The sequence below is a fragment of the Zosterops lateralis genome (genome assembly GCF_965231275.1).
Source record: "Zosterops lateralis genome assembly, chromosome: 27".
NCBI lineage: Eukaryota > Metazoa > Chordata > Aves > Passeriformes > Zosteropidae > Zosterops > Zosterops lateralis.
In genome coordinates this window covers 1,681,082-1,706,233 of record NC_139787.1, presented here as the reverse complement: position 1 = coordinate 1,706,233, position 25,152 = coordinate 1,681,082, and the positions used below count along the sequence as shown (strand labels likewise).

General features: G+C 40.9%; 1 protein-coding gene across 4 annotated transcripts in view; it reads left to right on the top strand.

Annotated features, from left to right (window-relative positions):
- PI4KB (phosphatidylinositol 4-kinase beta) overlaps positions 1-25,103 on the top strand; it is a 35,067-nt gene extending 9,964 nt beyond the window's left edge. For all 4 annotated transcript variants that reach the window (XM_083879003.1, XM_083879002.1, XM_083879005.1 and 1 more), the window contains 9 exons: positions 2,730-2,957; positions 5,020-5,247; positions 7,053-7,162; positions 11,610-11,714; positions 12,914-13,037; positions 16,209-16,474; positions 17,954-18,086; positions 20,697-20,817; positions 24,002-25,103. In XM_083879003.1, the coding sequence (XP_083735129.1) occupies positions 2,730-2,957; positions 5,020-5,247; positions 7,053-7,162; positions 11,610-11,714; positions 12,914-13,037; positions 16,209-16,474; positions 17,954-18,086; positions 20,697-20,817; positions 24,002-24,183 (1,497 nt within the window). In that variant the 3' untranslated portion in view covers positions 24,184-25,103. The remainder of the gene's footprint in view (positions 1-2,729; positions 2,958-5,019; positions 5,248-7,052; positions 7,163-11,609; positions 11,715-12,913; positions 13,038-16,208; positions 16,475-17,953; positions 18,087-20,696; positions 20,818-24,001) is intronic.
- Positions 25,104-25,152: the final 49 nt, after the last annotated feature.

Sequence of the window (25,152 nt, the reverse complement as noted above, 5' to 3'; positions counted from 1 at the left end):
AATTCCCTCCAGAATTTGCTTTTGGAATGGGATGAAGAGGAAAATTCCCATTTGGAAAAGGATGAGATGAAGAGGAATTTTCCCATTGGAATTTCCCTTTGGAATTTCCCTTTGAATTTCCCTTTGGAACGGGATGAAGAAGAAATTTCCCTCTGGAATGGGATGAAGAGGAATTTCCCTTTGGAATGGGATGAAGAAGAAAATTCTCCCTTTGGAATGGGATTAAATTTCCCTCTGGAATGGGAAGAAGAGGAAAATTCCCATTTGGAAAAGGGTGAGATGAAGAGGAATTTTCCCATTGGAATTTCCCTTTGGAATTTCCCTTTGGAACGGGATGAAGAAGAAATTTCCCTCTGGAATGGGATGAAGAGGAATTTCCCTTTGGAATGGGATGAAGAAGAAAATTCTCCCTTTGGAATGGGATTAAATTTCCCTCTGGAATGGGATGAAGAGGAAAATTCCCTCCAGAATTTACTTTTGGAATGGGATGAAGAGGAAAATTCCCATTTGGAAAAGGATGAGATGAAGAGGAAAATTCCCTCTGGGATTTCCCTTTGGAATGGGATAAAGAGGAAATTCCCATTTGGGAAAAGGATGAGATAAGAGGAATTTTCCCTTTGGAATTTCCCTTTGGAATGGGAAGAAGAAGAAATTTCCCTCTGGAATGGGATGAAGAGGAAATTCCCATTTGGAAAAGGATGGGAAGAAGAGGAAATTCCCCTCTGGAATGGGCTGGAATTTCCCAACCCCTCTGGGTAGAAGATCCAAGATTTCCAGGTTTCCCACCAGCCCCAGAATTCCAGAGGCTCCCAACGGATCCTGGAATATTCCTGAGGTTGGGAGAAGATCCTTGGGAAAAACCAGGAATCCAAAACTCCTCCGGATCCAGGCTGGGCTGATCCCTGGATTGATCCCAAATTCCCAAATCCCTCGGGATATTCCACTGGGAATTTCCTTTCCTGCCATTCCCAGAGGGACAAAATCCACAAAAAAAACCTGGATGGGAGGATCAGGAATATCAGAACCGTTGGAATTCCACAGGAAAAATGCTTGGAATGGAATCCATGAAATCCATCCATGGGATATCCCAGGGGTTTTTTTTACAGGAATGGGATTCAATCCATGAAGAGCTGAAGGAATTTTTGGGATTCAGCCGGGATTGGGAACCTCTGGAATATTCCCCCTGTGCCTGGAGCCAAGAATTCCTGGAATTCCTGAGGGAATTTTTTTGGCCGTGGACTACAAATCCACAGGATTCCCAGCCGGGAATTCCCATCCTCATCCTTCTTTCCTTGATTTTTTCCCGATTTTTTTCCCTTTTTGCTCTGCGATATTCCCGATTTTTCTGGCGTTTTCTGTTGCTTTTCTCTCTCTCCCCCTGATCAGCGGCTTTTCTGCATGTGCCTTTTCCAGCATGAGCCTGAAAAAAAATCAGTTTTTCCCGATTTTTTTTGGAGGGGGGAATGTGGAGTGGAAAATTTGGGATTGATGTGGGGAGGGGCTGCTGCATCCAAAGGGAAATCCCGAAAAAAATCACAATTTTTTATGGGATGTTTGGACTGGGATATCAGGGAGGGGCAGGGGGATAATCCCAAATCCTGGGAATGTGGATAACTCCAAATCCTGGGAATTTGGATGATTCCAAATCCTGGGAATCTGGATGATCCCAAATCCCAGGAATCCAGCAGGACTGGGAGATCCCACTGGGAATGTCGGCTCTGGAATTCTGTGGGGAAGGAAAAACCCTCTGGTGTCCTGCTCTGCTGGGGGATGGATGGGATTCCCAAATTCCCGGGATCCAGGAAGAGGGAAAAGGGAAGAGAAGGAAAGAGGGAGAAGTGGGAAAAGGGAAAGAGCAGGAATTTGATCCCATTAAAAATCCACCAACTTCACCTTCATTTTCTTCCTTTTTTTCCCAAACTTTTTTCTTTGGATCCTGATCCATTTCCAGCTGGTCCAGCTGGTTCCGGAATGGGAAGAGCAGGAAAAGGGAAAAGGGAAGAGCAGGAAAAGGGAAAAGCAGGAAAAGGGAAAGAGCAGGAATTTTCTCCCACTAAAAAACCACCATCACCTCGATTTTCTTCCTTTTTCCCCCAACTTTCCTTCGAATCCCGACCCTTTTCCTTTGGGATCCTGATCCTTTTCCAGCTGGCCTGGCTGGCTCTGGAGTGGGAGGAGCAGGAGAAAGAAAGAGGGAAAAACAGGAAAAAGGGAAGAGCAGGAAAAGGGAAAGAGCAGGAATTTTCTCCCACTAAAAAACCACCAACATCACCTTGATTTTCTTCCTTTTTTTCCCCAACTTTTTCCTTGGGATCCTGACCCTTTTCCTTTGGGATCCCGACCCTTTTCCAGCCAGCCCAGCTGGTTCTGGAGCAAAAAAAGGGAAGATGAGGAAAAGGGAAGGGTGGGAGAGGGAAAAGCAGGAAAAGAGAAAATCAGGAAAAGAGATGAGCGGGAAAAGAGAAGAGAAGGAAAAGGGAAGAGCGGGAAAAGAGAAAAGCAGGAAAATCAGGGAAAATCAGGAAAAGAGAAGAGCAGGAAAATCAGGGAAGAGCAGGAAAATGGAAGGGTGGGAGAGGAAACATCAGGAAAAGAGATGAGCAGAAAAAGAGAAGAGCAGGAAAATCAGGGAAGATGAAGAATTTTCTCCCACTAAAAAACCAACATCACCTTCATTTTCCTCCTTTTTTTCCCGACCCTTTTCCTTTGGGATCCCGGCGTTTCTCCAGCCGGCCCGGCTGGCCCCGGAGCGGGAGTTCATCAAGTCCCTGATGGCCATCGGGAAGCGCCTGGCCACGCTGCCCACCAAGGAGCAGAAGACACAGAGACTGATCTCGGAGCTGTCGCTGCTCAACCACAAACTGCCCGCCCGGGCCTGGCTGCCCACGGCCGCCTTCGAGCACCACGTGGTCAGGGTGCCCCACTCCCAGGCCGTGGTCCTCAACTCCAAGGATAAGGTGGGGAAAGTTGGGATTTGGGATGGAAAGTTGGGATTTGGGATGGAAAGTTGGGATTTGGGATGGGAAATGGGGTTTGGGAATGGTGGGAGTGGTTGAGAGTGGTGGGAGGACTAAAGGTGGTGGTGCCACCTTCGAGCACCACGTGGTCAGGGTGCCCCACTCCCAGGCCGTGGTCCTCAACTCCAAGGATAAGGTGGGGAGAGTTGAGGTTTGGGATGGAAAACTGGGATTTGGGATGGGAAATTGGCATTTGGGAGTGGTGGAAATGGTTGGGAGTGGTGGGAGAGCTGGAGATGATGATTCCTGGGATTCGAGCACCACGTGGTCAGGGTGCCCCACTCCCAGGCCATGGTGCTCAGCTCCAAGGATAAGGTGGGGAAATGGATTTTGGGATGGAAATTGGATTTTGGGAGTAGTTGGGAATGGTGGGAATGGAGGTGGTGGTGCCACCTTTGGGCACCACGTGGTCAGGGTGCCCCACTCCCAGGCCGTGGTCCTCAACTCCAAGGATAAGGTGGGGAGAGTTGAGGTTTGGGATGGAAAATTGGGGTTTGGGAATGGGAAATTGGGATTTGGGAATGGGAAATGGGGTTTGGGATGGGTTGGGAATGGTTGGGAATGGTGGGAGAGCTGGAGATGATGATTCCTGGGATTTGAGCACCACGTGGTCACGGTGCCCCACTCCCAGGCCATGGTCCTCAACTCCAAGGATAAGGTGGGGAAAGTTGAGGTTTGGAATGGAAAACTGGGATTTGGATGGAAATTTGGGATTTGGGAATGGTGGGAATGGTTGGGAGTGGTTGGGAAAGGTTGGGAATGGAGGTGGTGATTTTTGAGATTCGAGCACCACGTGGTCAGGGTGCCCCACTCCCAGGCCGTGGTCCTCAACTCCAAGGATAAGGTGGGGAAGGTTGGGATTTGGGGATGGGAAATGGGGTTTGGGATGGAAAATGGGGTTTGGGATGGAAATTTGGGATTTGGGAATGGTGGAAATGGTTGGGAGTGGTGGGAATGGAGGTGGTGATTTGTGGCATTCGAGCACCACGTGGTCAGGGTGCCCCACTCCCAGGCCGTGGTCCTCAATTCCAAGGATAAGGTGGGGGAAAATGGGATTTGGGATGGGAAATTGGGATTTGGGGATGGGAAATGGGGTTTGGGGATGGGTTGGGAATGTTGGAAAGGATCTGGAGCTTTCACTTCCAGGATTGGGAATGTTGGGAAAGATCTGGAAGTGTCATTTCCAGGACTGGGAATGTTGGGACAGCTGGACTTGACCACAAACCCCCTGGAGAACCTCCAACTTCCTCCATATCCACCAAAAACCCGGATTTCTCCCAAAACCCAACCCTGACAACATCCTCATCCCTCCTACATTCCCTCTTTTGAAAAACCTGCAAGTGTCAGTTCCAGGATTGGAATGTTGGGAACGATCTGGAGATGTTGATTCCAGAACTGGGAATGTTGGGAAAGATCTGGAAGTGTCAATTCTAGGGAATATTGGGAAGGATTTGGAGATGCCACTTCCAGGATTGGGAATTTTGGGAAGGATCTAGAACTGTCACTTCCAGGGAATGTTGAGACAGCTGGACTTGGCCACAAACCTCCTGAGAACCTCCAACTTCCTCCATATCCACCAAAAACCCGGAATTCCCCCAAAACCCAACCCTGACAACATCCTCATCCCTCATCCCTCCAACATTCCCACTTTTGAAAAACCTGGAAGTGTCAATTCCAGAATTGGAATGTTGGGAAGGATCTGGAAGTGACAATTCTAGGGGATACTGGGAAGGATTTAGAGGTGCCACTTCCAGGATTGGGAATGTTGGGAAAGATCTGGAGCTGTCACTTCCAGGATTGGGAATTTTGGGAAGGATCTAGAGCTGTCACTTCCAGGGAATTTTGGGACAGCTGGACTTGGCCACAAACCCCCTGGAGAACCTCCAACTTCCTCCATATCCACCAAAAACCCGGATTTCTCCCAAAACCCAAGGCCAACAACATCCAGGATTATCCCTCATCCCTCCAACATTCCCACTTTCCCCACTTTTTTCCCCCTCAGGCTCCCTATTTAATCTACGTGGAGGTGCTGGAATGTGACAATTTCGACACGGCGAATGTCCCGGCGCGGATCCCGGAGAACCGGATCCGGAGCACGCGCTCGGCCGAGAACCTTCCGGAATGCGGGATGGGCCCCGAGCAGAGGGCGGGCAGCTTCAGCACCGTCCCCAACTACGACAACGACGACGAGGCCTGGTCCGTGGACGACATCGTGGAGCTCCAGGTGGAGGTGAGGACACCAGGATGCTGGGGGTGGGGTTTTCCAGAAGGTTCTGGTCACCAGGAAGGTGGGAATTGGGGTTTTCAGAAGGTTCTGGCACCATCATGGCCTCCAGGTGGTCCCAAGGTGTCTCCATGGAGGTGGGAATGGTGGGAATGGGGTTTTCCAGAAGGTTCTGGCACACTCCAGGTGTCCCCAAGGTGTCTCCATGGAGGTGGGAATGGTGGCAATGGTGGGAATTGGAGTTTTCCAGAAGGGTCTTGTCACCGTGGAGGTGGGAATGGGGTTTTCCGGAAGGTTCTGGCATTGTGGTGGCCTCCAGGGTGGTCCCATGGAGGTGGGAATGGTGGGGATGGGATTTTCCAGAAGGTTCTGGTCACCAGGGAGGTGGGAATGGGGTTTTCCAGAGGGTCAAGGTACCATGGTGGCCTCCAGGGTGATCCCATGGAGGTGGGAATGGTGGGAATTGTGGGAATGAGATTTTCCAGAAGGTTCCGGCACCATGGTGACTTCCAGGTGGTCCCATAGAGGTGGGAAGGTTGGGAATGGGAATGTTGGGAATGGGGTTTTCCAGAAGGTTCTGGCACCATGGTGACTTCCAGGTGTCTCCATGGAGTGGGGATGATGGGAATGGGGTTTTCCAGAAGGTTCTGGCACCATGGTGGACTCCAGAGTGGTGGGAATGGTGGGAACGGGGTTTTCCAGAAGGTTCTGGCCACCGTTGAGGTGGGAAAGGGGTTTTCCAGAAGGTTCTGGCACCATGGTGGCCTCCAGGGTGGTCCAATGGAGGTGGGAATGTTGGGAATGGTGGGAATTGGGTTTTCCAGAAGGTTCTGGCACCATGGTGGCCTCCAGGGTGGTCCCATGGACTTGGGAATGTTGGGAATGGGGTTTTCCAGAAGGTTCTGGCCACCAGGGAGGTGGGAATTGGGTTTTTCCAGAAGGTTGTGGTCACCGTGGAGGTGGGAATGGTGGGAATGGGGTTTTCCAGAAGGTTCTGGTCACCACGGTGCCCTCCAGGGTGGTCCCATGGAGGTGGAAATGGAATTTTCCAGAAGGTTCTGGCACCCTGGTGGCCTTCAGATGTGTCCCCAATGTGTCCCCAGGGCTTCCATGGGGAAATGTCACTCCAGGCTCCCCCTGGAATGGGATTTTATGGGATTTGTTGGATTATTTTTTTTTAATTTTATGGGATTTTATGGGATTTTAGTTGGATTTTCATGGGGTTTTCATGGGATGTAATTGGGATTTGATGGGTTTGGATGGGATTTTAATGGAAATTTTAGTGGGATTTTAGTGGGATTTTATGGGATTTGATAGGATTTTAATGGGATTTTCATGGGATTTGATGAGATTTTAACGAGATTTAGTGGGATTTTAATGGAATTTAATGGGATTTGGTGGGATTTTAATGGGATTTTCATGGGATTTGGTGGGATTTTAATGGGATTTTAATGGAATTTAATGGGATTTGGTGGGATTTTAATGGGATTTTATGGCTTTGGATGGGATTTTCATGGGGATTTTCATGGGAATTTTATGGAATTTTAGTGGGATTTTGATGGGATTTTGATGGGATTTTATAGGATTTTAATGGGATTTGATGGGGTTTCATGGCATTTTAATGGTATTTTATGGTATTTTAATGGGATTTTATGGGTTTGGATGGACTTTTAATGGGATTTGATGGGTTTGGATGGAATTTTAATGGGATTTTGATGGGATTTGATGGTATTTTGATGGGATTTGATGGATTTTGATGGGGTTTTTTGGGGATTTTGATGGGATTTGATGGATTTTGATGGTATCCCCAGCTCCCAGAGATGCACACCAACAGCTGTGACAACATCTCGCAGTTCTCGGTGGATTCCATCACCAGCCAGGAGAGCCGCGAGCCCGTCTTCATCGCCGCCGGAGACATCCGGTCAGCGCCGGGGAATTGGGAATTTTACACCAAAAAAATCCTGGAATTCTGAAAATCCCCAGAGTGGAAAATCTGGGAGTTTTACCTCAAAAAAATCCTGGAATTCTGACATTCCACAGAGCAGAAATTTGAGAATTTTACACCCAAAAACTCCTGGAATTCTGAAAATCCACAGAGCGGAAAATTTGGGAATTTTCCCTCAAAAAAATCCTGGAGATCTGATGTTTCCTGGAGCAAAAATTTGGGATTTTTCCCTTATAAAACCCTGAAATTTAGATATTCCCCAGAGCAGAAATTCGGGAATTTTCCCTTTAAAAAAATCCTGGAATTCTGATATTCCCCTGAGCAAAAATCCAGGCATTTTTCCTCGAAGAAATCCCAGAATTCTGACATTTCCTGGAGCAGAAATTTGGGAAATTTCCCTCAAAAAAATCCTGGAATTCTGATGTTGTTCCAGGAATTTTCCCTCAGAAAAAATCTTGGAATTCTGACATTCCCTTGAGCAGAAAATCTGGGAATTTTCCCTCGAAAAAATCCCAGAATTCTGACATTTCCTGGAGCAAAAATTTGGGAATTTTCCCTCAAAAAAATCCTGGAATTCTGACATTTCCCAGAGCAGAAATTTGGGAATTTTCCCTCAAAAAAATCCCAGAATTCTGACATTTCCTGGAGCAGAAATCTGGGAATTTTCTCTCAAAAAAATCCCGGAATTCTGACATTGCCCACAGCAGAAATTCAGGAATTTTCCCTTTAAAAAAAATCCTGGAATTCTGATATTCCCCGGAGCAAAATTCAGGGAATTTTCCCATATAAAAACCCTGGAAATCCGACATTCTCTGGAGCAGAAATCTGGGAATTTTTCCCTCGAAAAAATCCCAGAATTGTGACATTCCCCTGAGCAGAAATTTGGGAATTTTCCCTCAAAAAAAACCACCCTGGAATTCTGACATTCCACAGAGTGGAAATCTGGGAATTTTACCTCCAAAAAAATCCTGGAATTTTGATGTTGCACAGAGCAGAAATCCAGGAATTTTCCCTTATAAAACCCCCAGAATTCCAACCAAAAATCTGTAAGTTTTCCCTGATAAAACCCCCATAATTTTGCCATTCCCTGGATCAAAATTCCATGAATTTTTCCATGAAAACCCTGGAATTTTCCAGAATTCCCCGGAACAAAAACCCAGGAATTTTTCCCTGATAAAACCCCATAATTTTGCCATTCCCTGCATCAAAAATCCAGGAATTTTTCCATTAAATCCCTGACATTCCCTGGATCAAAATTCTGTGAATTTTTCCATGAAAACCCTGAAATTCCTACCAAAAATCCAGTAATTTTCCCTCATAAACCCCCAGAATTCCAACCAAAAATCCATGAATTTTGCCCCATAAAAACCCCCGTAATTTTGCCATTCCCTGGATCAAAAATCCAGGAATTTTCCCTTATAAAATCTTGGAATTCCAGCAAAAACCTGGGAATTTTTCCTCATAAACCCCCAGAATTCCAACCAAAAATCCATGAATTCTCCCCCATAAAACCCCCATAATTTTGACATTCCCTGGATCAAAAATCCATTTTTTTTTTCCATGAAAACCCTGGAATTTTGTGGAATTTCCTGGAACAAAAATCCAGGAATTTTCCCTCATAAACCCCCAAACTTCCAACCAAAAATCCTTAAAATTTCCCTGATAAAACCCCCCTAATTTTGCCATTCCCTGGATCAAAAATCCATGATTTTTTTCCATGAAAAACCCTGAAAATCCAAGCAAAAATCCAGGAATTTTTCCTCATAAAAACCCCATAGTTTTGACATTCCCCACATCAAAAATCCAGGAAATTTTCCATTAAAAAAAAGATAAAATTCCAGCATTCCATGGATAAAAAAATCCATGAATTTATTCCACAAAAATTATGTAATTTTCCAGAATTTCCTGGAACAAAAATCCGTAAATTTTCCCTGATAAAACCCCATAATTTTGCCATTCCCTGGATCAAAATTCCATTCTTTTTTTCCATGAAAAACCCCAGAATTCTGATAAAAATTCTGATAAAAAATCCATGAATTTTCCCATGAAAACCCTGGAATTTTCCAGAATTTCCTGGAACAAAAATCCAGAAATTTTTCCCCCATAAAACCTCCATAATTTTGACATTCCCTGGATCAAAAGTCCAGGAATTTTTTCCATGAAAAACCCTGGAATTCTAAGCAAAAATCCATGAATTTTCCCTTATAAAACCCCAGAATTCCAACCAAAAATTCAGGAATTCTTCCTCATAAAACCCCCCACAACTCCAACATTCCCTGGATCAAAAATCCAGGAATTTTTCCATGAAAAACCCTGAAACTCCGAGCAAAAATTCGGAAATTTTCCCTTATAAAACCTTGGAATTCCAGCAAAAATTTGGGAATTTTTCCTTATAAAACTCCAGAATTCCAAGAAAAAAAATGAGGAATTTTCCCTCATAAACCCCCAAAATTCCAACCAAAAATCCATGAATTCTCCCTGCTAAAACCCCCATAATTTTGCCATTCCCTGCATCAAAAATCCATTATTTTTTTCCATGAAAACCCTGGAATTTGGTGGAATTTTTAAGCCTGTTAAGCCACCTTTTAAGCCACCATAATTTCAACATTCCCCGGATCAAAAATCCAGAAATTTTCCCTTATAAAACCCCCAAAATTCCAACCAAAAATCTGTGAATTTTCCCTGCTAAAAACCCCATAATTCTGACATTCCCTGGATCAAAAATCCAGGAATTTTTCCATGAAAAGCCCTGAAAATCCAAGCAAAAAATCTAGAAATCTTCCCTCATAAACCCCCAAAATTCCAATCAAAAATCCAGAAATTTTCCGTTATAAAACCTTGGAATTCCAACCAAAAATCCAGGAATTTTCCCCCATAAAACCCCCATAATTTTGACAGTCGTTGGATCAAAAATCTGTGATTTTTTTTCCCTGATAAACCCCTGGAATTCTGAGCAAAAATCCATGAATTTTCCCTTATAAAACCCCAGAATTCCAACCAAAAATTCAGGAATTCTTCCTCATAAAACCCCCACAACTCCAACATTCCCTGGATCAAAAACCCATGAATTTTTTCCATGAAAACCCTGGAATTTTGGGGAATTTCCCAGATCAAAAATCCATGATTTTTTCCAGGAAAAAGATAAAATTCCAACATTCTCTAGAGGAAAAAAATCCAGGAATTTTCCCTTATAAAACCCCGGAATTCCGACCAAAAATCCAGGAATTTTCCCTCAATAAAACCACCTAATTTTGATATTCCCTGGATCAAAAATCCTGGAAATTTCCCTTATCAAACCTTGGAATTCCAGCGAAAATTCAGGAATTTTCCATCATAAACCCCCAGAATTCCAACCAAAAATCCATAAATTTTCCCCATAAAAACCCCCATAATTTTGACATTCCCTGGATCAAAAATCATGGAATTTTTTAATTAAATACCCAGAAATTTCCAGAATTCCCTGGAACAAAAATGCAGGAATTTTCCCTCATAAACCCCCAAAATTCCAACCAAAAATCCATGAATTCTCCCTGCTAAAACCCCCATAATTTTGACATTCCCTGGATCAAAAATCCATTATTTTTTTCCATGAAAACCCTGGAATTTGGTGGAATTTTTAAGCCTGTTAAGCCACCTTTTAAGCCACCATAATTTCAACATTCCCCGGATCAAAAATCCAGAAATTTTCCCTTATAAAACCCCCAAAATTCCAACCAAAAATCTGTGAATTTTCCCTGCTAAAAACCCCATAATTCTGACATTCCCTGGATCAAAAATCCAGGAATTTTTCCATGAAAAGCCCTGAAAATCCAAGCAAAAAATCTAGAAATTTTCCCTCATAAACCCCCAAAATTCCAACCAAAAATCCAGAAATTTTCCCTTATAAAACCTTGGAATTCCAACCAAAAATCTGTAAATTTTCCCTGATAAAACCCCATAATTTTGCCATTCCCTGGATCAAAAATCCATTAATCTTTCATTAAAAACCCGGAATTTTCCAGAATTCTCCAGAACAAAAATCCAGAAATTTTCCCTTATAAAACCCTGGAATTCCAACCAAAAATCTGTGAATTTTCCCTGATAAAAACCCTATAATTTTGACATTCCATGGATCAAAAATCCAGGAATTTTTCCATGAAAACCCCCACAATCCTGACATTCCCCAAATGAAAAATCCGTGAATTTTTCCATGAAAAACACTGAAATTCCGAGCAAAAATTCAGGAATTTTCCCTTATAAAATCCCAGAATTTTGAGCAAAAATCCAGGAATTTTTCCTGATAAAATCCCAGAATTCCGAGAAAAAAATCAGGAATTTCTCCCTCATAAAACCACATAATTTTGCCATTCCCTGGATCAAAATTCCATGATTTTTTTCCATGAAACCTCTGGAATTCTCTATAATTTCCTGTATTTCCCCGCAGGCGGCGGCTGTCGGAGCAGTTGGCTCACACGCCCACGTCGTTCCGCAGGGACCCCGAGGACCCCTCGGCCGTGGCCCTCAAAGAGCCCTGGCAGGAGAAAGTCCGGTGAGAATTTGGAGAATTTTCAGGAAAAATTGTAAAGAATTTATTAAAAAAAAAAAAATTTGATAAATTTGTGGGGAAAAAAAAAATTATAAATTTGTAAAAAAAAAAAATCGGTCAAAAAATTGGTTTAAAAAATCGTTAAGAATTTTTTATGGAACTTAATGGCGTTTGATTTTTTTATGGGATTTTACAGAATTTAATGGCATTTGATGGGATTTTAATGGATTTCAATGGGATTTAATGGGATTTCAATGGGATTTTATGGGATTTTAATGGATTTCAATGGGATTTGTTGGGATTGTAATGGGATTTATTGGGATTTTAACGGGATTTTATGGAATTTTAATGGATTTTAATGGGATTTATTGGGATTTCAATGGGATTTGATGGGATTTTAATGGATTTCAATGGGATTTGTTGGGATTGTAATGGGATTTATTGGGATTTTAATGGGATTTTAATGGATTTCAATGGGATTTGTTGGGATTTTAATGGATTTTAATGGGATTTTAATTGGATTTTATGGGATTTCAATGGGATTTATTGGGATTGTAATGGGATTTATTGGGATTTTAATGGGATTTTAATGGATTTCAATGGGATTTATTGGGATTTTAATGGCATTTAATTAAATTTAATGGAATTTAATGGGATTTTAATGGATTTTAATGGGATTTTAATGGATTTCAATGGGATTTATTGGGATTTCAATGGGATTTCATGGGATTTCAATGGGATTTTATGGGATTTTAATGGATTTCAATGGGATTTATTGGGATTTTAATGGGATTTTATGGGATTTCAATGGGGTTTATTGGGATTTTATGGGATTTGATGGGATTTTAATGGATTTCAATGGGATTTTATGGGATTTTAATGGGATTTTATGGGATTTATTGAGATTTTAATGGGATTTATTGGGATTTTATGGGATTTATTGGGATTTTAATGGGATTTTATGGGATTTTAATGGCATTTTAGTGGAATTTAATGGGATTTTATGGAATTTAATGGCATTTGATGGGATTTCAATGAGGATTTAATGGGATTTTAATGGGATTCCTTGGGATTTTATGTCATTCCATGGGATTTTCCTGGTCTGAAACATCCCCAAATCACCTCCAGCCCATTCCCTGAGCCCTCCCCCCTTGGAAAAATCCCATTTTTCCCAATTTTTCCCCATTTTTCCCCAACGGCAGGAGGATCCGGGAGGCCTCTCCCTACGGGCACCTCCCGTCGTGGCGCCTCCTCTCCGTCATCGTCAAGTGCGGCGACGACCTGCGCCAGGAGCTGCTGGCCTTCCAGGTGCTCAAACAGCTCCAGGTGAGGTGGTTCCCTAAAAAATCCCAATTCCTGAGAAATTCCTGGAAATTCCCAAAAAAATCCCGGGTTTTTTGGAGTTTTTTTGGATTTTTTAGGGGTTTTTTAGGGGATTTTTAAGGGGTTTTATGGGGTTTTCGTGGCCTTCCAGGTGCTCAAACAGCTCCAGGTGAGAGGATTCCCTAAAAAATCCCAATTCCTGAGAAATTCCTGGAAATTCCCAAAAAAATCCCGGGTTTTTTGGAGTTTTTTTGGATTTTTTAGGGGTTTTTTAGGGGATTTTTAAGGGGTTTTATGGGGTTTTCGTGGCCTTCCAGGTGCTCAAACAGCTGCAGGTGAGAGGATTCCTGAGAATTCCCAATTCCTGAGAAATTCCTGTCGTTCCCAAAAAAAAATCCCGGGTTTTTTGGAGTTTTTTTGGATTTTTTACGGTTTTTTTAAGGGGTTTTGTTGGGTTTTACGGTTCTTTAATGGGGTTTTTGTGGCCTTCCAGGTGAGGCAATTCCTGAAAAAAAAAAAAAATCCCAATTCCTGAGAGTTTTCCATCGTTCCCAAAAAAATCCTGGGGTTTTTGGAATTTTTTGAACTTTTTTTGGATTTTTTTTTGATTTTTGGGGGGTTTTTCTGGGGTTTTGCGGTTCTTTAATGGCCTTCCAGGTGCTCAAACAGCTCCAGGTGAGAGGATTCCTGAGAATTCCCAATTCCTGAGAAATTCCTGTTGTTCCCAAAAAAATCCCGGGTTTTTTGGAGTTTTTTTGGATTTGTTTTGGATTTTTTTTGGATTTTTTTTTTAAATTTTTTCGGATTTTTTGGGGGTTTTTCTGGGATTTTGCGGTTCTTTAATGGGGTTTTCGTGGCCTTCCAGGTGCTCAAACAGCTACAGGTGAGAGGATTCCTGAGAATTCCCAATTCCTGAGAAATTCCTGTCGTTCTCCCAAAAAATCCTGGGTTTTTTGGGGTTTTATGTGGTTTTTATGAGATTTTATGAGGATTTTATGGGGTTTTAATGGGGTTTTATGGGGTTTTCGTGGCCTTCCAGGTGCTCAAACAGCTCCAGGTGAGAGGATTCCCAAAAAAATCCCAATTCCTGAGAAATTCCTGTCATTCCCAAAAAAAATCCCGGGTTTTTTGGAGGTTTTTTTATTTTTGGGGGATTTTTTTGGGGTTTTTTTTAATTTTTTTTGTGGATTTTCAGGGAGTGTTTAAGGGGTTTTAAGGGGTTTTTGTGGCCTTCCAGGTGCTCAAACAGCTCCAGGTGAGGAAATTCGTGAAGAATTCTGAGAAAAAATCCTTTTTTTCCCCTTTTTCTCCCCTGACAGTGGATCTGGGAGCAGGAACAAGTCCTGTTATGGATCAAACCCTACAAGATCCTGGTGATCTCAGCGGACAGCGGGATGATCGAGCCCCTTTTTTCCCCATTTTCTCCCATTTTTTCCCCATTTTTTTTCCCCATTTTTTATTGCTGTAATCTCATTTTTTCCTGTTTTTTCCCCTCACAGTCCATCTGGGAACAAGAACGAGTCCCGTTGTGGATCAAGCCCTACAAGACCCTGGTGCTTTGTGCCGACACTGGGATGATCAAACCCCTTTTTTCCCCATTTCTCCCACATTTTTTCCCCATTTTTTGCCCCTATAACCCCATTTTTTTTTAATTTTTTCCCATATTTTCTTCCTCTAACTCCATTTTTTCTCTTCACAGTGGATCTGGGAGCAGGAACGAGTCCCGTTATAGATCAAGCCCTACAAGATCCTGGTGATCTCGGCCGACAGTGGGATGACCAAGCCCTTTTTTCCCCTTTTTTCTCCTTCCAACCCCATTTTCTCCCGTTTTTTCCCCATTTTTAATCCCATTAACCTCATTTTTTCCTGTTTTTTTCCCCTGACAGTGGATCTGGGAGCAGGAACAAGTCCTGTTATGGATCAAACCCTACAAGACCCTGGTGATCTCAGCGGACAGTGGGATGATCGAGCCCTTTTTTTCCCCATTTCTCCCACATTTTTCCCCATTTTCTTCCAATATTTTCACCCTCTCACCCCATTTTTCCCCATTTTTTCTCTTCACAGTCCATCTGGGAACAAGAACGGGTCCCGTTGTGGATCAAGCCCTACAAGACCCTGGTGCTTTGTGCCGACACTGGGATGATCGAACCCCTTTTTTCCCCATTTCTCCCACATTTTTCCCCATTTTTTGCCCCTCTAACCCCATTTTTTCTCTTTTTTTCCCCATTTTTTCTCCCTCTAACCCCATTTTTTCTCTTCACAGTGGATCTGGGAACAAGAACGTGTCCCGCTGTGGATCAAACCCTACAAGATCTTTACACTGGGATGATCAAATCACTTTTCCCCATTTTCCCCCATTTTTTATCCCCGTAACCCCATTTTTTTTTAATTTTTTCCCATCTTTTCCCCCTCTAACCCCATTTTTTCTCTTCACAGTCCACCTGGGAACAAGAACGAGTCCCCCTGTGGATCAAGCCCTACAAGACCCTGGTGATCTCTGCCGACACTGGGATGATCGAACCCCTTTTTCCCCCTTTTTTCCCCGTTTTTTATCCCTGTAACCTCATTTTTTAAATTTTTTCCTCCTCTAATTCCATTTTTTCCCATTTTTTTTCCTCACAGTCCATCTGGGAGCAAGAACGAGTCCTCCTGTGGATCAAACCCTACAAGATCTTGGTGCTCTCACCCAACCCCTGGGATCATTGAGCCCCATTTTTCCCTTTTTTTCACCTTCTAACTCCATTTTTCCCCAATTTTTTCCCATTTTTTCCTCCTCTAATCCTATTTTTTTTTATTTTTCCCCCTGACAGTCCATCTGGGAGCAGGAACGAGTCCCCCTGTGGATCAAGCCCTACAAGATCCTGGCGATCTCTGCCAACACTGGGACGATCAAACACGTTTTTTCCCCATTTTTTCCCATTTTTTCCCCATTTTTTATCCCTTTAATCTCATTTTTCCCCGTTTTTTCTCTTCACAGTGGATCTGGGAGCAGGAACGCGTCCCGTTGTGGATCAAACCCTACAAGATCCTGGTGATCTCAGCAGACAGTGGGATCATCAAACCCCTTTTTTCCCCTTTTTTCTCCTTCCAACCCCATTTTCTCCCGTTTTTTCCCCATTTTTCCCCATTTTTTATCCCTTTAATCTCATTTTTCCCCATTTTTTCTCTTCACAGTGGATCTGGGAGCAGGAACGCGTCCCGCTGTGGATCAAGCCCTACAAGATCCTGGTGATCTCGGCCGACAGCGGGATGATCGAGCCGGTTCTCAGCGCGGTGTCGCTGCACCAGATCAAGAAGCAATCCCAGCTGTCGCTGCTGGATTATTTCCTGCAGGAACACGGGAATTACAACACGGAGTCGTTTCTCACCGCGCAGAGGAACTTTGTCAGGAGCTGTGCCGGGTATTGCCTGGTCTGTTACCTGCTGCAGGTTAAAGACAGGTAAAAAATTCAGATTATTTGGGGTTTTTTAAGGAATTTTTTTCGATTTTTTAAGGATTTTTTTTTGAATTTTTTCCGATTTTTAAAGGAATTTTTTTGGATTTTTTTAAGGAATTTTTTTTTTTTTTTTTGATTTTTAAAGGATTTTAAAAGGATTTTTTTAGATTTTTTTTTTTTATTTTTTTTTTAAGGATTTATTTCAAATTTTTCCAATTATTTAAGGATTTTTTTTCAGATTTTTTTTTGGATTTCTTTTCAGATTTTTTTGGAAATTTTTTCGATTTTTTAAGGGATTTTTTTGGATTTTTATTGGAATTTTTCCGATTTTTTTAAAGAATTTTTTTTTTGGGAGGGGGTTTTCGATTTTTAAGGAAAATTTTTTGGGTTTTTTGGGGGGTTTTTTTCGATTTTTTAAGGAATTTTTTTTGGATTTTTAAGGAATTTTTTGGATTTTTTAAGGAAATTTTTTGGATTTTTTCACTTGCTGGGAGATTTAATGGGAACTTTGTCAGGAGCTGTGCCGGGTATTGCCTGGTGTGTGAACTGCTGCAGGTTAAAGACAGGGAAAAAATTCAGATTATTTGGGGGATTTTTGGGGGGATTTTTTGGGGATTTTTTCTGGATTTTTTTGGAATTTCTTTTTGTTTTTTTAAGGATTTTTTGAAATTTTTTTTCGTTTTTTAAGGATTTGTTTTGGAATTTTTTCCAATTTTTTCGGAAATTTGGGGTGGTTTTTTTATTTTTTTCCGATTTCTTTCCCATTTTTTTTAAGGAGTTTTTTTGTGGGGTTTTTTTTAAGGATTTTTTTAAGGATTTTTTTCGAATTTTTTTTCGGATCTTTTTGGAATTTTTTTCAAATTCTTTCGGATTTTTTAAGGTTTTTTTCAGATTTTTTGAAGGAATTTTTTGGAGTTTTTTTTGGTGATTTTTTAATTTGGATTGGATTGGATTTTAATTCAATTTGATGGGATTTTAATGGGATTTTTTGCAACTTTAATGGGATTTTGATGAGATTTTTTTTTGGAATTTTATGGGATTTTAATGGAATTTTATGGGATTTTAATGGAATTTTATGGGATTTTTTTTTGCAATTTTAATGGGATCTTTTGATGGTATTTTGATGAGAATTAATGGGATTTTATGGAACATTATGGGATTTTTTTGGGAATTGATGGGATTTTAATGGAATTTTATGGGATTGGATGGAATTTTAATGGGATTTTAATGGAATTTTATGGGAATTTTTTTTTGCAATTTTAATGGAATTTTATGGGATTTTTTTTTACAATTTTAATGGGATCTTTTGGGGGATTTTGATGGTATTTTGATGGGAATTAATGAGATTTTATGGAACATTATGGGATTTTTTTTTGAATTTTACAGGATTTTAATGGAATTTTTTGCCAATTTTAATGGGATTTTTTTTGGAATTGATTGGATTTAATGGAATTTGATGAAATTTAATTGAATTCCCCCCAGACACAACGGGAACATCCTGCTGGACGCGGAGGGTCACATCATCCACATCGACTTCGGCTTCATCCTCTCGTCGTCCCCGCGGAACTTGGGCTTCGAGACCTCGGCCTTCAAACTCACCACAGAGTTCGTGGACGTGAGTGGGGCAAGGGGAGTTTATGGGATTTTTTGGGGAATTTTTTATGATTTTTTTTCTGATTTTTTCTGATTTTTTTTCCGATTTTTTTTCCGATTTTTTCTGATTTTTTTCCGATTTTTTTCTGATTTTTTTCCGATTTTTTTCTAAATTTTTTCCTATTTTTTCTGATTTTTTTCCTATTTTTTTCCAATATTTTTGCAATTTTTTTCTGATTTTTTTTCCGATTTTTTCTGATTTTTTTCTGATTTTTTTCTGATTTTTTTTCCAATTTTTTTCCAATTTTTCCAATTTTTTTCCCGATTTTTTTCCCGATTTTTTTCCCCAATTTTTTTCTTATTTTTTTCAGATTTTTTCCCATTTTGTTCCCATTTTTTCCGATTTTTTTTCCCATTTCTTTCCCATTTTTTTCCAATTTATTTCTGATTTTTTCCTAATTTTTTCTGATTTTTTTCCGATTTTTTTCCAATTTTTTTCCAATTTTTTCTGATTTTTTCCCATTTTTTTCCTTTTTTTTTTCCGATTTTTTTCCAATTTTTTCCCATTTTTTTCCTAATTTTTTCTGATTTTTTCCTAATTTTTTCCGATTTTTTTCTTATTTTTTCTGATCTTTTTCTGATTTTTTTCACATTTTTTTCCAATTTTTTTCCAATTTTTTTTCCGATTTTTTCTGATTTTTTCCTAATTTTTTCACATTTTTTTCCGATTTTTTCCGATCTTTTTCCAATTTTTTTCCCATTTTTTTATGACCTTTTTCTGATTTTTTTCTGAATTTTTCCAATTTATTCCCATTTTTTTCTGATTTTTTTCCAATTTTTTACAGTTTTTTTCCGATTTTTTTTCCTATTTTTTATGATTTTTTTCCCTATTTTTAACTTTTTTTTCTCTTTTTTTCCCATTTTTCTGATATTTTTCTGATTTTTTTTCTGATTTTTTCCCATTTTTTCTTATTTTTTTCCGATTTTTTCTGATTTTTTTCCCATTTTTTTCCTAATTTTTTCTGATTTTTACCTGATTTTTTTTCCAATTTTTTTCCAGTTTTTTCCAATTTTTTTCCAATTTTTTTCTGGTTTTTTTAGCTTTTTATCTGATTTTTTCCGATTTTTTTCTGATTTTTTTCTGATTTTTTTCTGATTTTTTTCCGATTTTTTTCTGATTTTTTTCCGATTTTTTTCCAATTTTTATGATTTGTTTTCCAGGATTTTTCTGGGATCATTTCTGCTGTAATTCCCATTTTTATTCCCATTTTTTGCAGGTGATGGGGGGGCTGGACAGGGACATGTTCAATTCATTTCCTTTAAATTTCTTTTTCGATTTCTTTTTCCTTTTTTTTAATATTTATTTAAAAAATTTATATATTTTTAGGGATTTTATTTTCTTATTTTTGGAGGATTTTTTTTTTTATTTTATTGGGGTCTTATTTGGGATTTTCGGGTGTTTTTTTGGGATTTCTGGGGGGACTTATTTGATTTTTTTTTTTAATTTTTTTGAGGATTTTTTTGGGAATTTTTTCCCCATCATTCCCATTTTTTTCCCATTGTTTTCCCATTTTTATTCCCATTTATTCCCAGGTGATAAGGGGGCTGGATGGGGACATGTTCAATTCATTTTCTTCCAACACTTTTTCAATTTCTTTTTTCTTTTTTTTATTATATATATATATTTTTTATTTTTTTTTTTAATTTTTATTGGAGTCTTATTTGGGATTTTGGGGCTTTTTTTGGGATTTCTGGGGGGATTTTTTTGATTTTTTTTTTCAGATTTTTTCAGAATTATTTTTAATTTCTTGGAGGATTTTTCTGGGATCTTTTTTCCCATAATTCCCATTTTTATTCCCATTTTTCCCCAGGTGATGGGGGGCCTGGACGGGGACATGTTCAATTCATTTTCTTCCAACATCTTTTTCAATTTCTTTTTTCTTTTTTTTTAATATATATATATATATATATATATATATATATATATATATTAGGGATTTTTTTTATTTTGAGGTTTTTTAAAAAAAATTATTGGAGTCTTATTTGGGATTTTTAGGGTCTTATTTGGGATTTTTGGGGGGATTTTTTGGGGATATTTTGGGGTCTTATTTGGGATTTTGGGGGCTTTTTTTGAGATTTCTGGGGGGATTTTTTTGATTTTTTTTTTTCAGATTTTTTCAGAATTATTTTTAATTTCTTGGAGGATTTTTCTGGGATCTTTTTTCCCGTAATTCCCATTTTTATTCCCATTTATTCCCAGGCGATGGGGGGCCTGGACGGGGACATGTTCAATTCATTTTCTTCCAACATCTTTTTCATTTTCTTTTTTCTTTTTTTTTAATTTATATATATATATATATACATTAGGGATTTTTTTTATTTTGAGGTTTTTTAAAAAAAAATTATTGGAGTCTTATTTGGGATTTTTGGGGTCTTATTTGGGATCTTTGGGGGGATTTTTTGGGATATTTTGGGGTCTTATTTGGGATTTTGGGGGGATTTTTTGAGATTTCTGGGGGGATTTTTTTGATTTTTTTTTTCAGATTTTTTCAGAATTATTTTTAATTTCTTGGAGGATTTTTCTGGGATCTTTTTTCCCATAATTCCCATTTTTATTCCCATTTTTCCCCAGGTGATGGGTGGGCTGGACGGGGACATGTTCAATTACTACAAGATGCTGATGCTGCAGGGGCTGATCGCGGCCAGGAAACACATGGACAAGGTGGTGCAGATCGTGGAGATCATGCAGCAAGGTGGGGATTCCGGGGAAAAACGGGAATTCTGGGAATTCCTGGGATTCCCCAGACCATTTTCCCAATTTTCCCAATTTTTTCCCATTTTTCCAGGCTTTCAACTCCCGTTATTCCTGTTTTTTCATCATTTCCGCTCCCATTTTTCCCATTTCTTCCCCATTTTTCCAGTCTCTCAGCTCCTGTTTTCCCCAATTTTTCCAATTTTTCCTTTTTTTTTTTCCCATTTTCCCAAATTTTCCCAGCTCTCAGCTCTTTTCCCCAATTTTCCCCAGTTTCTCCCCAATTTTTCCCAGTGTTACCCAATTTTTCCCAATTTTTCTCTCTTTCCCAATTTTTCCAGATTTCCCATTTTTTTCTCAATTTTCCCCAAGTCTTCCCAATTTTCCCCAATTTTCCCAAGTTTTCCCCAATTTTTCCCAATTTTCTCCATTTTTCCTGTTTTTTTTTTTAATTTCTCCCAATTTTTCCAGATTTTCCCAATTTTCCTCAATTTTCCCCAATTTCTCCCCAATTTTCCCCAATGTTTCCCAATTTTTCCCCAATTTTCCTCAATTTTTCCCAATTTTCCCCAATTTCTCCCATTTTTCCAGGCTCTCAGCTCCCATTTTTCCCATTTTCCCATTTTTCCCTTTCCCAGTCTCTCAGTTCCCTTTGGCAGATCGTGGAGATCGTGCAGCAAGGTGGGGATTCCGGGGAAAAACGGGAATTCTGGCCATTCCTGGGATTCCCCAGACCATTTGTCCCAATTTTCCCAATTTTTCCAGGCTCTTAGTTCCCATTTTTCCCAATTTTTTCCCAATTTTTTCCCATTTTTTCCAGTCTCCCAACTCCCATTTTTCCTGTTTTTTCATCCCTTCCGCTCCCATTTTTCTCATTTTTTTCCCCATTTTTCCAGTCTCTCAGCTCCTGTTTTCCCCAATTTTTCCAATTTTTCCCATTTTCCAGCCTCTCAGCTCCCATTTTCCCGATTTCTCTGGTTTTTCTCTGCTCTCAGCTCCCGTTTTTTCCATTTTCCCACTCTCTCAGATCCCCGAATTACCGTTTTTTCCAACTTTTCCCCATGTTTCCCATTCCTCCACTCTCCCAGCTCCCAGATTCCCATTTTTTCTCATTTTCCCCCATTTTTTCCCATTTTTCCAGGCTCTCAGCTCCCGTTTTTCTGATTTTCCCACTCTCTCAGCTCCCAGAATTGCCGCTTTTTCCAACTTTTCCCCATTTTTCCCCATTTTTCCCATTCCTCCCCTCTCTCAGCTCCCACAATTCTGATTTTTCTCAACTTTATCCATTTTTTCCCATTTTTCCAGGCTCCCAGCTCCTGATCCCTCATTCCCATCATGACTATTCCAATTTTCCCATTTTTTCCCATTTTTCCAGGCTCTCTGCTCCCGTTTTTTCTGTTTTTCCCATCTTTCAGCTCCCAGATCCCAAATTTTTCCCATTTTTTCACTCTCTCAGCTCCCAGATTCCAATTTTTTCTGTTTCTCCACCCTCTCACCTCCCAGAATTCCTGATTTTTCCCATTTTTCCCCTCTCCCAGGCTCCCAGCCCCTGTTCCCAGGGCTCCTCCACCCTCCAGCCCTGCAGGAGTTTCCACATGACCCTGACCCCAACGCTCCAACCCCAATTCCTCCCAGAATTCCTGATTTTCCCAATTTTCCCATTTTTTCCCATTTCTCCAGGCTCTCTGCTCCCGTTTTTTCTATTTTTCCCGTCTTTCAGCTCCCAGATCCCAAATTTTTCCCATTTTTTCACTCTCTCAGCTCCCAGATTCCAATTTTTTTCTGTTTTTCCACCCTCTCAACCTCCAGAATTCCTGATTTTTCCCATTTTCCTGCATTCCCAGTCTCCCAGCTCCTGTTCCCAGGGCTCCTCCACCCTCCGGCCCCTGCAGGAGTTTCCACATGACCCTGATCCCGACACTCCCACCCCAATTCCAGCCCAATTTTTCCTGTTTTTCTGGTTTCTCCACCCCCTCACCTCCCAGAATTCCTGATTTTCTGAACTTTTCCCATTTTCCACTCTCTCATCTCCCAGATTCCCAATTTTTCTCACGTTTCCAGTCTCTCAGCTCCTGATTTTCCCATTTTCCAACCTCTCAGCTCCAACTTTTCCCCATTTTTCCCCATTTTTCCCCATTTTTCCCATTTCTCCACCCTCTCACCTCCCAGAATTCCTAATTTTTTCTGATTTTTCCCCATTTTCCCCTCTCCCAGTCTCCCAGCCCCTGTTCCCAGGGCTCCTCCACCCTCCGGCCCTGAAGGAGTTTCCACATGACCCTGACCCTGATCCCGACACTCCAACCCCAATTCCAGCCCAATTTTTCCTGTTTTTCCGGTTTCTCCACCCTCTCACCCCCTGGAATTCCTGATTTTCTGAACTTTTCCCATTTTTCCAGTCTCTCAGCTCCCATTTTCCCACTTCTTCCCATTTCCAGTCTCTCAGCTCCCAGATTCCCATTTTTTTCCATTTTTCCACTCTCTCAGCTCCCCAAATTGCCGTTTATTTCCCACTATTCCCCATTTTTCCCGTTTGTTCACTCTCCCAGCTCCCAAATTCCCAATTTTTTCTCATTTTTCCCCATTTTTCCTATTTTTCCAGGCTCCCAACTCCCTGATCCCTCATTCCCATTCCAATTTCTCCCATTTTTCCACTCTCTCAGCTCCCAGAATTCCCGATTTTCCCAATTCTTCCCATTTTTCCCTGCTCTCTGCTCACGTTTTTTTCTATTTTTCCCGTCTTTCAGCTCCCAGATCCCAAATTTTTCCCATTTTTTCACTCTCCCAGCTCCCAGATTCCAATGTTTTTCTGTTTCTCCACTCTCTCACCTCCCAGAATTCCTGATTTTCTGATTTTCCCCCTTTCCCAGGCTCCCAGCCCCTGTTCCCAGGGCTCCTCCACCCTCCAGCCCCTGCAGGAGTTTCCACATGACCCTGACCCCAACGCTCCAACCCCAATTCCTCCCAGAATTCCCCATTTCTCCCATTTTTCCCATTTTCCAGCCTCTCAGCTCCCATTTTCCCGATTTCTCTGGTTTTTCTCTGCTCTCAGCTCCCGTTTTTTCCATTTTTCCGCTCTCTCAGTTCCCCGAATTACCGTTTTGTCCAACTTTTCCCCATTTCTCCTATTCCTCCACCCTCTCACCTCCCAGAATTCCTGATTTTTCCCATTTTTCCTGCATTTCCAGGCTCCCAGCTGCCGTGTTTCCACGGTTCCTCCACCATCCGGCACCTGAAGGAGCGATTCCACATGAACCTGACGGAGGAGCAGCTGCAGCTGCTGGTGGAGCAGATGGTGGATGGTTCCATGAGATCCATCACCACCAAACTCTACGACGGGTTCCAGTACCTCACCAACGGCATCATGTGAGCCCCGGCTGCGCGGGATCAGCGGGGAAACGGGAGAAATCACCGGGGGAAACCAGGAGAAATCACCGGGAGAAATGAGGAAAAATCACCGGGGGAAATGGGGAAAATCACCGGGAGAAATGGAAAAAATTCCCAGGAGAAATGAGGAAAAATCACCGGGAGAAATGAGGAAAAATTACCGGGAGAAATGGAAAAATATTCCCAGGAGAAACAAGGAAAATTCCCAGGAGAAGCGAGAAAAAAAACGAGAAAAAATTCCCAGGAAAAACAAGGAAAATTCCCAGGAGAAATGAGAAAAAATTCCCAGGAGAAACGAGAAAAAACGGGGGAAAATTCCCAGGAAAAACGAGGAAAAGTTCCCAGGAGAAATGGGAAAAAATGAGACAAAATTCCCAGGAGAAACGAGAAAAAATTCTCAGGACAAATGAGGAAAAATTCCCAGGAGAAATGAGAAAAAATGAGGAAAAATTCCCAGGAGAAATGAGGAAAAATTACCGGGAGAAATGGAAAAAATTCCCAGGAGAAATGAGAAAAAATTCCCAGGAAAAATGAGAAAAAACGAGAAAAAATTCCCAGGAAAAACGAGGAAAAGTTCCCAGGAGAAGTGAGAAAAAAAATGAGGAAAAAAAGTCCCAGGAAAAATGAGAAAGAACAGGGAAAATTCCCAGGAAAAATGACAAAAAATTCCCAGGAAAAAGGGGAAAAAAATTCCCAGAAAAAAAAAAAGGACAATAAAATTCCCAGGAGAAACAAGAAAAAACGGGGGAAAAATCCAAGGAAAAATGAGAAAAAATTCCAGGAGAATTGAGAAAAAATCCAAGGAGAAATGAGAAAAATTCCCAAGAAAAGCAAGAAAAAATTCCAGGAGAAAGGGGGGAAAAAATTCCTGGAAAAATAAAAAAAAAAGGACAATAAAATTCCCAGGAGAAACAAGAAGAAACGGGGGGAAATTCCCAGGCGAAACAAGAAA